This window comes from Crocodylus siamensis, chromosome 2 (genome assembly GCF_052110815.1).
Source record: "Crocodylus siamensis isolate JL-2025a chromosome 2, ASM5211081v1, whole genome shotgun sequence".
NCBI lineage: Eukaryota > Metazoa > Chordata > Crocodylia > Crocodylidae > Crocodylus > Crocodylus siamensis.
The window spans coordinates 152,146,410-152,160,047 of record NC_143396.1 but is presented as its reverse complement, the minus strand read 5'-3'; the positions used below and the strand labels follow the sequence as shown (position 1 = coordinate 152,160,047).

The following is a 13,638-nucleotide window of genomic DNA, read 5'->3' as shown; positions in this document are numbered from 1 at the left end:
TAAAAAAAAAAAGAAAGAAAGAAAAAGCCTCTACTCACCACAGAAGCAGGGGTTGTTGGGGCTCTGGGGCCTCTTGGCAGAGCCTCCCCACCATGCAGCATGGGGCAGCAAGGGGCAGAAGAGCCCAGGCTGGGGCTGTTGGGGCTGTCACTCAGCCCCACACTGTGCTGGGGGGGATCCCAGTGACCCCAATGGCAGCTGGGTTCTTTCTTTTTTAATGGCCAGGATGCTGGGGGGTGGGGGAATGGGACCAAGCAGAGCAGAGATCAGGGAGGCTGGGGGCCTGGGGCCAGGCAGGGCAGGGGGTGGGGGAGATGGGGATGGGTGGGGCAGGGATCGGGGGTGCAGGGATCGGGGGCAGGCAGGGTTGGGGCTGGGTAGTGCAGGGATCCAGGGGGCTGGGGGGATGGGTAGGGCCAGTGGGAGTCTCTCCCGCGGTCCCATCCCCCCTCTTCTAGCCTCCCCACCCCTTACTTACCTGCAGTAGAGCCTGGGTCCAGCTCCCTGCACCTGGCATGTTGCCTGCCTTGCACGGGCAGGCAGCGTGCTTCAGCACCAGGGTGTGGGCCAACCACAGAGATGCTCTGGCTGCTACCAGAGTGTCTCTGTGGAGGATCCAGCCTCAGGTAGCCTCAGGGTACAGCCCGCTTTTTTTCTCTTCAGTTTTTTTGACCCCTAGATATCCAGGGGCCTAATTTTGCCCCTGCACTGCAAATTTGCAGCACGGGGAACATTTTCTTATTCCTACACGTGCCTCTTGCAACATCTCAAAGGAGTTTAAGACGCTGCAAGAGGCACGTGCAGGCTCGTCTGGACATGCCCAATGATATTATGAATATTTTTAGTGTTATTGAACACTAGTAGGATTTTGACCTGCTATAACTTGGAGGAAAATTAGCCCATTCCATTCTCTTGAAGAGAAAATCTTTTTAAAGCAATGGGACTGCTTGTGTATGAGGTAGTCCTGAGAGAACCTGAGTGAGATTGCAGAATTAGCTCTGTAGGGTTCCTTTATGTGCAGGGAAGAACTGTGAATGGTCAGCTTTTTCTATCCTTAGTAATACTAAATGAGATTTTTTTCCATACATAATCACTGCAGTCCTTTATAGGGTAAGTTATTGTTGAACAAATGTAAAGGTGTCAAAATCTGGCTCATAAATGTCTGTATTTGTCATCTTAAACCTTCCTCATAGATCTTTTTTTCTCAGATGACCTTTTACCAGCAGCAACAGATGTGATATATTGTGTGTTCTAGAAAAAAATGTTTAGCCTAGAGAAAAAGATAGCCATATGGTGATACTGTACATATAATCATATTGCTTTTAAGCAATAAGGCACAAGAGCAGAAGGTATGTTGCAAGATGACTATTGAACAATTTGTTCCTTTTATCCTAAGACCAAAGACCAAATGACTTAAAGAAACCTGAAACCTGTGAGCATTTCATTATGCCATAGAAAAACAGAACTTAGACCAGCTTGTTATTATGAAATAGGAAGCATATTGAAGTAGAAAACTAAGTCATCACAGGATTGGGAGAAAGGTTCTTTTGTACACCCATGTCTTGAATACTGTGAGTGGTTCTGGTCTCCACATCGCAAAAAGAATGTAGTAGAATTAGAAAAGGTACAGAACATGATCACGGGTATGGAGCAGTTGCCATACCAAGAGAGACAAAAAAGGCTATGACTCTTTAGTTTGGAAAGGAGAAAGCTGGGGGGAGTCTATAAAATCATCATGGGTGTGGACAAAATGAACAGGAAACAGTTGCTCATCAAGTCCCAGAATACTAGAACTAGGGGGAACCCACTGAAATTAATAGGTCACAGTTTTAAAACTAACCAGAGAAAATACTTTTAAATGTAAAGTATAATTATCTTGTGGAATTTATTGCCATAGGAGGTGGAGGAGGCAGACAGCATTGCCAGGTTCAAAAAGGTACTGGATAAATTAATGGATTATAGATTTATTGATAGCTGTTGAACAGAATGGAGATGTTTTCTCTGGCATCTCTAAACCAATAATGGTGGATCTGCCCAGGGAACACTCTAAATATATCTAGTTAAAAGCTCTTCCTCTAAAGTATCCTCTCCTGCCACTGTCAGAGACAAGGTACTGGAGTAGGTGGACATGTGGTCTGACCCATTATTAGTGCCATAGCAATGAAGATTGACACTCGAGGCAAAACCTGCTGCGGCAGCCTGCCCTCACCCCCACGCACAGATCTGGAGGACACATGCCCCCCATGCTTGCCCAGGAATGCATGCAATGGGGGGAGTTGCCCTTCCCCCATCCCCCATCCCCTCCAATGAGCTGCTCGCAGCTCTGTCACGTGCCTTGCCCCGGCTGGACAGCACCTTTTGATGCCCCTTCACTTTGGCTCCCAGGGCTCCCTGCCACTGCCCATTATGGTACTTCTTATGTTCTTATGTTTTAGGAACGCAGAGATAAAGGTTTCCTGGAGCAACTGGTGAATGCTGTTGGCATACTTGTATCTTCAAAAGACAATCAGAAAACTGTATCTGTGCCTAGAATTTAAAGTCTGTTTCATAATCATAAAGAGCTCTCATTATACATCTGCTTGCATTAGTCCTTTAGTACCATACTGTACTTACCTGAAACTAAAACAGCCATGAAGTTAAGACACCCCCCCAATAATTTGTTATAAAAATATAAATTTATAAAATTACAAACTTATAAATTTGTTATAATATTCCATGTATTGTATGCAATTATTAGAGAGATGTCTTAAGTTCATCCCCCCTGCTCCTCTACCACTGTGGTACAACAAGGTGGGGAAGGTCGGGGAGCCACCAGGAAGGAAGACAGTAGAGGACAGGCCATGAATGATGCGTGCCCCCTGCGGCTGGGGGGGCATGGCGGCAGCAGCAGGAGCATGGTAGCAGTAAGTGGGGGAGCTATTGGCGGTGCGGGGGGGGAGTGGTGAGCACTGACCAGGGGTCAGCGACCACCCACAGGCACTACCAGCAGCATTGGTGGTGGCCAGCGGAGATCACAGACTGCCCACAGATGCTGCTGCTGGTGGTGGCAATGGGGTAGCGAGTGGCAACCAACCACAGGTGCCATTGACAGTGTTGAAAGTGCCTTTTTGTAGGGGATGCACTACCACACTCAGGGGGTGCATGTGCACCGCATGCACCCCCTACCCGTCGCCCCTGGAACAGACAGTGTGGGGGGACAGGCAGTGGTAGTGGGTAGAGAGGCAGATTTTAAGGGAACAGTGTTGGGGAAGGTGAGGGGGGTTCAGGAGCTTGACCTCTGCTCCTTGTCCCTCCACACCTTGCCCCTGCCACCTCTCCACCCCCTTTGTGCCTGCTACCCCTCATCCTCAGGACCCCCTTGCCTTTGCCCCCCACACACACATTGGCCCACCTGCTGCTGGTCACCCTTGCTCAAGCTCCAGCAGGCTCCAGCCCTGCTCCAGCCTTGGGCAAAAACCATGTGTTTGCTCCTGTCTAACACTTCTATTGCTTCCAGGAGAGCTTGGATCAGAGCAAATACTGAAGCCAGGCTTCAGTGGGGCCAGAGCTAAAACCTGAGCAAGAATAGGCAGCTTGGATGGGAAGGGCAGAGGCAGTGGGAGGGCAGGCAACAGCTGTAGCCATGACTTCAGCCTTGAGCCCTACCCTTCTCTGTCCCCATCCCCACCTCATACTTGAATCCAAGACAAGGGGCTTTTTTCCCCATGTTAAATTCAGGATAGGGGGACAAGTCTTGGTTTTGAGTAAATAAAAAAGTTTGCTGCTCCATTAAATTATTTTATAATCAGCTTTATTATGAAAACATAATACTGTACCCTTCAAACTGTTCGATTCCCAGGGCCAGTGCTACAAAGAATGGGTTTGAGCTGAAGGAAGATGTTTAGCAGCAGTTGCCGTACAAAAACATGATCATTCTTGAGCATAGTCTGTTCAGATAAGCATGTTTTCTCCTCCTACTTCGCAGAGGACAAAGAGCAACGCTGAAACCACTTTTGGAACAAAATTACCTTCTCAAAAGCAGAGCAGAGTTAAGAGCTGGCGATCGCTACATTTTCATATATCTATACTATCTTTTGATTTTAGTTCTTTGGAGTACAGTACATGTAGTTTGAGTATTTAATTTCAAAGACAAATGCTAGTATGTGTTTTCTCCAAAGTAGCTAATAATTTGATGGGCAAAGATGTCAACGATAATGAAACCAAAAACGTGATAGGCTATCCAGCCTTTAGCAAGAAAATGCATCTCATTATAAAGTGTTCTCACCAGAAATCCCTCTGATATTTTACATGCTTCGATTCCTTTTTGTCGTTATGTTGTTAACCAAGTTTTGAATGCAAACAGCATGCAGCATAAATGACAGTATACAACTGTGCACAAACAGTAATTAATCGTTGGCTTCCTGAATGGAGATGCTGTGAACTGAAGGCAAAATCAAAGGGCCTGCTTGGTTTCCAGAGCTTGCAAGGCACTTCGTGCTGTACAATTGGGAACATTCACGTTATGAATATCACCTTGTAATCCATGTGGCAGGAGGCTAGAAGTAGCTGGCTTGAAAGTGCTTAATTTTGTGTTCAGTTGAAAGACTCAGAACCAAGTGTTAGTGTTCATGATGGGGACAAACTGTGCATGCTGAAATCTAAGTATCTTTTAATTAAGTTTCCTGGCATGACTGCAAGGAAGAAGAAAATCAGTCACACTACAAAGAGTATTTATGTGTGGGGTTTATATACTTAAGGCTCTTTGTTGGACAGAGTTTTTGAAATAGTGATAGCATTTTCTGTGGATGTACCTTTGCTACAAGTTTTTTGAGACTGGCATCAGCAATGCAGTGTAGATGCCTTAACAACTGGTATGTGCCTATTTCCCCTCTACCTTGTCTGTCCCTTTAAAAATGAAGACCATTTTCATGGAGGCTGTGAATTCTGAGCCTGGGGATGGGGTCTTTCAAAACACCACCTATTATCATTGCTATGAAATAATCAGGATCTTACCAACATTTATCACAGTGGCATCTGAGATACCACAATATTTCTTTGTAGGTAGATTAGGGAATAGTGCTGCCTGTCAGATAGCATCATGGGGTAACTGTGGGTAATCATTGGCCTTGTAATGATGGTGACTATGTTATCATCATGGTGGATATGTGAGAGGCACATTTAAAAATTGTATGGAGGGTCTGTGACAGGCCATGTTTGGAGGTAATTTAGAGGACAGAGCTGTACCATATAGTACTGTAGGCACTTCTGAAAGAAACACTAGCACTCCACAGTAATGGTCCAAAATACTACAGCTTGTAATGAATATACAGCAATCTTGAAGATTGAAACAGAAGAAAACAGCTGTTCTTTTCCAATGAAAGAAACTACTGCACTGTGAACAAGAATTGTCCCATCAACGTTCCAGACCAACCATCCAAATTCCAAAATGTGTGTTTTGGAACATAAAAAAATGTTTTTAAAAGAGGAGCCTTATACTCTTAGACAGTCCTTATGGTGTGATAAGGAACCATGCTTCATTTTCAAAAGTGTAAGCTGTATTGTACTTTGATATAAATTGTCATATGATGTGAGGCTGCTAGTAAAATTTCATAACAATTTGAAATGCTGAATTATATACATAAACAGAGAAAGAGAATAAAAATAAATTAAAACAATAATAAAATAAATAAATTACATTTATAAAATGCTTTGAATAATAGCTTCACCAACTCTAATGCACTTGGGGTTATTAATTATATCCCAACAGGTTTGATTGTTCGAGAAGTCAGCATTGAGATTTCCCGTCAGCAGGTGGAGGAACTCTTTGGACCTGAAGATTACTGGTGCCAATGTGTTGCTTGGAGCTCTGCGGGCACTACCAAAAGCCGAAAGGCCTATGTTCGCATTGCATGTGAGTAGCTGTTGTTTAGAGGTGGAATGTTTCTGCATTTGTTTGAATGAAAGATTTAGTTTTTGTCTACATATTTTCACAAGGCCTGGAAGCACCTGTAGTTGCTGAGGCAGATAAGAAAAACTTGCCTCCTATTTCAGGGTTTAAGAACTAAAACAACAACAATAAAAAAAAATCTTCTAGCAATTAACCATACAAATTTTTAATGATTAGAAATTTTCAAGACAGGTTTGTCTTTGTAAGAGAATATTCACATTATTGTAGATGAAATTCTATTTTGTGCAATGGAAGCAAATCCAAAATTGTATTTCCAGTGGCTTTGGAAAAGCAAAGAACCATATTTTGGTGAATGCTCACTAGAAAGTGGATATTCAGCTGGTTTGCATATAAAGCCAACCAGTTTAGAATAAGAAAATTTTTTCCCAGTAAAATAGATGTTTTCTCCCATGAAGAAAGGAGACTAAGGAGACACAATTTGCTCATCATTTTAAAGTGAAAAAATGCTATCTAAGCCACTACTAGATGTCTCCATAGGATTCCTGCTTTCATGGAAATCACTGGGAGTTGAAAGTATTCATCGTCTCTAAAAATCAGGTCACTTTTCTATAAGTATCTAAATATGGATTTAGAAGACTAAATGTAAGTACCCAGTTTGAACACTGTGGCCTAATTGATTTCTTACAAATGAATTTAACCATATATTTTGAATATTGAATTGGATCTGGAAAAAATTTTCTCCACGTTCAGTATTTAGATGCAGGGTTTTGTTTAGTCCATCAAGCTTATATAAATTCAAAAGTTCAGAACTGCGTCAAATAGATATCAGGTAGGCTCTAAATCAGTGGTCACCAACTGGTCAATCCCAGTTGACTGGTCAATAGTGGAGCCTCTGACCGTTGATCTCAGTCTGCGGGGGCTGAGATCCCCCATGCCCTCCTGGACTGCCTAGCTGTGCAGGGCCTGCCCCTGCTCCACTCCCTCACTCACTGCTGTGGTGGGGTAGGGGGCCAGGGGGCAGATCAAAGCCCCAGTAGTGAGGGAAGGAGCAGGGCACAGGTAAGAGCAGGTCCTGGGGTGAGCAGGTGACAAACAGAGGTCTGGGGGGCATGTGTCCCACCACCCGGTCCAGCCAGGCCCACTCCCCCCAGCCCCTGCTCCTGTCTGTGCCCTGCTCCCTTCCTCAATGCTGGGGCCTAGATCTGCGCCCCCCCACAGCCCTTTCCCCTTCCCCCACCCCTTCCCCTGCTGGGGGAGGGGGAAACCCCCCCAAAATGTTTTCTCCATTCACCTCAATATGCCCCCTTCCCTGCCCACAGACTGACCAAGGGGGGGGGGGAGGGAGGGGAGTGAGCAGCAGCATTGGGTAGATCTTGGGTTGCTTTTTAATTCAAAAAGTGATCTCCTACCCAGAAAGGTTGGAAACTACTGCTCTAAATGAAAGATATTTTTTTCCCATCCTGTAAAACTTTTTCAGGTGTCAAAATTTTTCACATTTTCTATCAGGAAACAAAATAAAGCCTTCTGTAATTTTTCACAAGGGTTAGTTCTTCCCAGAGCCTTAGCAGTGTTCAGTCTTTTTAAAACTACATGACTGATGTTAAATTACTACATAGATTTTGGTGTCTTGCCCATTGCATGACAAGAGGCGCAATTATGGTATCCTGCATTAGCTCCCATCACACCTTATTGCTGGTGCAGGAGGAGCCTGATCCCAGGCTAGCCCTGTACCAGCAAGAAACAAGCTCCCACAGCTGAGAGCCCCCCTCAGTTAAGGAGTTCCCAGTTGCAGAGGCACCCAATGTGTCCCTAAGGGTGGAGGATCCCACTGTGGTGATCTCCCTGCCACTGCAGGGATCCTTTGGCCCCAGTGGTTTCACACAGCCCAAGCCCTAAGGATTATGGCAGCCAGGATCCTTGCCCCAGGGATTTCATGCATTCCTGAGCCCTAGGGATCATGGCAGCCATGATCCCCAGGGTCCAGGTGTTTCCCACACCCCTGGACTCTGGGGATCATGGCTGCTGTGATTCCTAAAGCTGAGGGGTTTTACACTGAGTATCAGCTAATGGGCTCCTAACCACTGGGGAGATTCTGCTACGTGTGCAAATTAAAGCTTGATAGCAACCAGCTAAAGTTAGTACACGTTTTTGAGGTCTAACTTTATAGCTGGTTGAAGCTTTTTTTTACATGATAGCTACTTTGTGTGTGTAACAGCTCTCTAGATAATGGCAAAGTTAAACAGTTAATTTCACAAGACCTATAATGTACAGAGTCCAAAATATGTATCTCAGATGAAAAGTAAGGGGCAAAATTGTATGTGAAATTACTTTTCATGAAAGATATATATATAAGTACTTTGTAAATATTATATATTGAATGAAATATGTGATCTGTGGACCTCTCCCCAGTCCATAAAATCTCATATATTGATATATGATATCAAATGCATTTCTTTAGTTCAGAGTCTATCAGGGATGAAAGCTCTGATGAACTTCTATTTTCAGAGGTTTCTAACTTAGTTTAAAAACTCTTTGTTCATGTGTTATATTATTTTACTCCATTTTTACTATATTACTAAAAGGGTAGGCAAGAGGGAGAAAGAGCAAGGATAATAATTGTTTCATGGAGAGCATGGGGGTATGTTAAATAGTGGAGTAGTAGGACTGTAAGACTGGAAGGGGTCTCTCAGGTATTTTATTCTAGTCCTCTGTGTTCACAGGCAACCATTTGCTCTAAGATTCCTAAAGATCATTCACTTCCAATTTTGACACACCACAATCACAAGACACAAAGTTAGAAACACTGAGATAACTTACTACATACTACAAGTAAACACGCAGAAGGGACAAGGGCTGTACCAATGCCCTGCCAATGCAATGGCAGAAAAGTATTATGTTGATAACATATGTTCAGAGGATCCTAGGTAAAGGACTGTGCTCCACATTACAGAAGAAGGCAACATTTCTGCCCTGCTGCCTTCCCCCGCACCTCCTTATCAATCTGTTGAGTACAGATTCCTTCCTGATCCTAAATTTGGTGAACATTTAGATTCTGAGCAGGAAAACAAAGCCATTTAGCAAGGTACTTGAAAGGTTTATAAGTAACAAGAAGAGCAGTGGTGCTCCCCAGTCAAAGCCCCCAGCCTTAGCTGTGGGCAGTGTCTAGTGCTACAGAGTAATGTTCAGGGAAAGGGGAGAACAGGAGTAGAAGCCAATAAACCATTCATGAGACGAAAAAAATCCTCCTAGTCCCTGCAGAGAATCTGCAGAAACCCTGCAGCAGGTTTGCAGGCACCTACCACACTTTAAAAAAGCTCCATATAACTTCGGATAGCATTTATAATATTCCCATAATTCAAAAAAGCTTTCTTAAATGAAATATACAAATTATTTTCCTTGATTTTGGGTTTCTTGTACAAAAATGGACCAGGCCAGCAGCCTTATCTCACAAGCATAGAAGCTATAGTCAGCAGCGGTGGCAGTCCCTCGAAATCAAGGATGACATCCATCAGGCTTGATGAGTCCAGAGGAGGGCCACTCGTATGACATGGGGACAGCAGGGCAGGCCCTATGAGGAGAGGCTTCAGGACCTGAACCTGTTCAGCCTCCAAAAGAGAAGGCTGAGGGGGGATCTTGTGGCCTGTTATAAACTAGTCAGGGGGGATCAGCAGGCATTGCGGGAGTCACTGTTCCCCCAAGCACCGCCAGGAGTGACCAGGAATAACAGTCACAAGCTGGCAGAGGGTAGGTTTAGGTTAGATATCAGGAGGCGCTACTTCACGGTCAGGGCGGCTAGGGTCTGGAACCAACGTCCAAGAGAAGTGGTGCTGGCTTCTACCCTGGGGGTGTTTAAGAGGAGGTTAGATGCAAATCTTGCTGGGGTCGTTTGACCCCAGTACTCTTTCCTGCCATGGCGGGGGGTTGGACTAGATGATCTGCTCAGGTCCCTTCCGACCCTAGAAACTATGAAACTATGAACACGGAGGTTTAAAAGGCCCTAAATTTAAGTGGTGTTTTTAAAAACCCACCACTTCAATTTAGGGCCCCAGTTTCATCTACACATACCCAGTTATGCCAGTGGTAAGTACACATCTACTCTGTCTTCTATTTGACTTCAGACTACCACAGCTAATTCCCTGTCCCCAGACCAAAATCACTCAATTGATCTTTTAATGGATTTTCTCTGGAATAATTGTGACCTCAGTTCAGCATGATACTTTAGGGGTATGTACACATTTGTAGGACCAATCAAGATTGTGTGTCTCACTTTAAGCCACGTGATCATAGACCAGGTCCCACGTGTGCAGACATTATCTGGTGCCAGTAGGCATGCAAAGGAACCCAATCTAAGTGAGGGGGAGGAGCAGGAAAGATGAAGGAGGCTAGCAGGTCCATGTGGGAAAAGGACTGGCAGGTTCAGGGAGGATTTGGTGCGACTGGGAAGGCTGGCACATCTGTGAGGGGAAGTGTTGTTGTGTCCCCAGAAGGGTTGTCCTTCTGGGCTTTGGGAGCACTGGGGAGCTAAAAATAGGTTGGTCAGGGTTGGAATGGGTAGGAAAAGGGCTAGAGTGAGGAGCTGGGTTTTTTCAACTTGGGGCTGCACTCTGAACATGTACAGACAGTCCTTAGATCAAGCTAAACTATTCCCAATATAACTTAGTTCACCTGAAGAGGTGAACTAAGTTAGATCAGAAAAACTATTTTTTCCCCAACCCAGTATCCCTCACTCCCAAATCAATCGCCCCTACCCCCAAGCCCGAGGTCCCCAGTGTGTGGAGCAGGGGGGGCCCAAGTAGCCTCTTGCAGGCTAGAACTCTGCCAGCCTGCAAGAGAAAAGCCATGGTTTCCTACGTTTTACTCGGTTAAAGGAGAATCCATTTTTAAAGTTTGTTGTTATTTTTTTTCAGTTTGTTTGCAATCCTTTCATATATTCCTCCTACCCACTTTTGGGTCATGACCCATGGGTTGAGAAACACTGTACTAGCAGTTTATATCTTAATGAGCCCCATAATAATTGTGACCCCAGTTCAGTATGATAGGTTAGCAGGTCAAATTGGACTATTTTCTATTTAAAACTGAGAATATGATTAAGTATCTTGTTGATTCAAGGCCTGAGAACAGAATTTGGCATGATGTATGTTTCACCGAATTTTCAAATACATATTTGGGATCCAGTTGTACAAATACGTATTCATTTATAGGTCATTTAAAGTGAATGAGATTACTCCCTCTGTTGCCCTGTGGGGTCAGGCCAACTCTCAGGATCTCAATATTGCGCTGTTAGGCAGTAGGGTGTAACACAATTGCACATATACAAACACACAAATCAATCAGGGTCATACGCACACACACTACCAATTCAAGCACATACACTATACACCCCAAAAGTTAGACACAGATCACTAATTCGTATATCATGCACACAATGCCATTTATATATACACACACACACCCCACTCACACTAGCAACTCAGATACACACACATTCAAAATAACTAGTCTAGGTTCATGCACACCTATCACCAGTTTAAGCCCATACACACTACACACACCAAATTTAGACAGAATCAGTTACCAGTTACCAACACCTGCACATACAATACACATACGCAGATTATTAATTTATATATCTCACACACACACAATTATATATATATATATATATATATATATATATATATGTATATATGTGTATATATATATGTGTATTCACTAATTAACACACATACCACCCACCTACACGTACACATAGGTGAGTTCCTAAGTTGGGTGTTGTGATGTGTATGTATGTATGTGCTTGGTGTGCTTGGGATACCTGGGGAAAGGTTAAGGTAAGAAAGTAGAAGTGTAGGGAGTTAAAAATTACCAGGACCGGGCTTAGAACCGGTAGACTACAGGGGCCTGGGCTGAAGAACTGAGGCTCAAGGGTAACTTTAAAACAGATCTTAATTGATTAAAAGACAGTGCCCAAAGCCTACAGAACAGGGAAGCAGTGCCAGACTGGAGCCAGAGCTACGGGGGAGCTGAAAAAGTAGGTAGGGAGAGGGAAAAATGGGACTAAGGGAAAGTGTGGGTGTTAAAGAGGGGCTCTGGATGTGGGTAGCCAGAGGATGGCTCCAGGGCAGCTAGAGAAGTTGCAGAGAGCGGAAGTAGGTGCTGGGAGCTGGAGAAAGGTTCCAGCTGCTGGAAAAAAGGGCAGGGCAGGAAGCTGGGGGGGGGGAGGAGGATTACAGAAGGTGCAGGGAAAGCCTGAAAACAGAGAGATGGGAAGCAGAAAATTAAAAGCAGCAGGTGGGAGAGTAGCAAGAAAGCAAAGAAAGGTAGCAGAAAGTCACAGGGAAAAGGCAGTAGGAGCAGAGAAGGCTGAGAGGTGGTAGAAAAGGAGAGATGGAATTGGGAGGAGATCGGGAAACTTGCAGAGAAGGTGGGGACTAGAGCTGAGAGAGATAGAGAGAATGAGGCTGGAATTTAAGATAAGGAAGGGACTGGGATTTAGTAAAACATGACCCAACTCAGGGTTGCAAATTGCAGTGGTTTTATTGAACAGGGGAGATGGTGACACAATGTCTTATTGGTTCCCTTGCACCCACCCACACCCCCCCACACCCCCCCCCCCACACACACATTCACACACAATGGCAGCAGGGGTTAGAGAGGCTTGGTGCAGGGCTGAAGTCCACTGAAGTCCAGGAAGAGAGAGAGAGAAACAGAGAGAGAGAGACAGAGTCCAAATTGTATGAGGAGGTGTGCAGGTAATATCTACCTATCCAGGCTGGAAAGGGGTCCTTGTCCAGTAGATGTTGTCCAGACGGGGGTCGCTGGCAGGACCTCTGGGTGGATAGGTGGTGTGGCATGGTGCTGGTCCAGATGAAGAGGGCATCCCACTGTGTCTGTCTTCACTGCCCCTATAGGGGCAGACCTTGTGTGACCCTAGTGACAGGAGGCATGCCCAGGCAAGGGTCTGCCCCTGGTATACTGAGCATGTGTGCTCCATGCAGGGATGTGCAGTTTCGGGTGTCTGTAATGGTGAGAGTTGCTGGTTCTGCAGGGTCTTTTGCCTTTCAAATGTTGGTCTTGTCTCTGTTCCTGGTTGAGGTCCGTGGTTCCTGGATGGATCAATGTGAGGTGATGGCCCAGTCCTTACAGGCCTTTCAGTAGAGGCCTGCTACCATTGTATTTCAATCATTCCCAATCACTCTCATTCATTGGGGAACCAATTTACATGGGAGGGTTACATCACTTGTAGAGTTGTGACACACAGGGGATGCCCCGGGCAGAGGACACAAGATGAAGACTTGACATATAAAACGGAAACTTGACATGACTTTGGTTCACTTGCAAGCAAGCACAGGCCTAAACCATACAATATCCATATGAAACAATAAAAATCAGTACAAAAATGATAATAATACAATATACAACAGTAAAGATAAATACAAACTTAATAATAATACAATATAAAACAGTGGATATCCAAAACCAAAAACTTGCTACCAAAATTAAAATGTTAAAAACTTGTCCTACATCTTGGCTTACTTATCTATAGGGAATAGAGAGGGAGAGAAAAAGTCATATATGTTTGAGGAAGGGGAGTGAATGCAATAAAAAAAAAAAGAAAAGAAAAACTGGGGGTTTTGCTACACCTCTTTGGGTATGAACTGTGTGAATCAATAAAATTTTTGAGGACAGGACGTTTATTGATCATGTTCAAGCCATAAGACCCAAAGCTTTGATTTTTGGCTCACATACTC

At 44.4% G+C, this 13,638-nt stretch overlaps 1 protein-coding gene across 4 annotated transcripts in view; it reads left to right on the top strand.

Annotated features, from left to right (window-relative positions):
- Positions 1-13,638, top strand: part of UNC5C (unc-5 netrin receptor C) — a 425,181-nt gene that overhangs the window by 288,157 nt on the left and 123,386 nt on the right. For all 4 annotated transcript variants that reach the window (XM_090037109.1, XM_090037110.1, XM_090037107.1 and 1 more), the window contains exon 3: positions 5,747-5,890. In XM_090037109.1, coding sequence (XP_089893235.1) covers positions 5,747-5,890 — 144 coding nt within the window. The remainder of the gene's footprint in view (positions 1-5,746; positions 5,891-13,638) is intronic.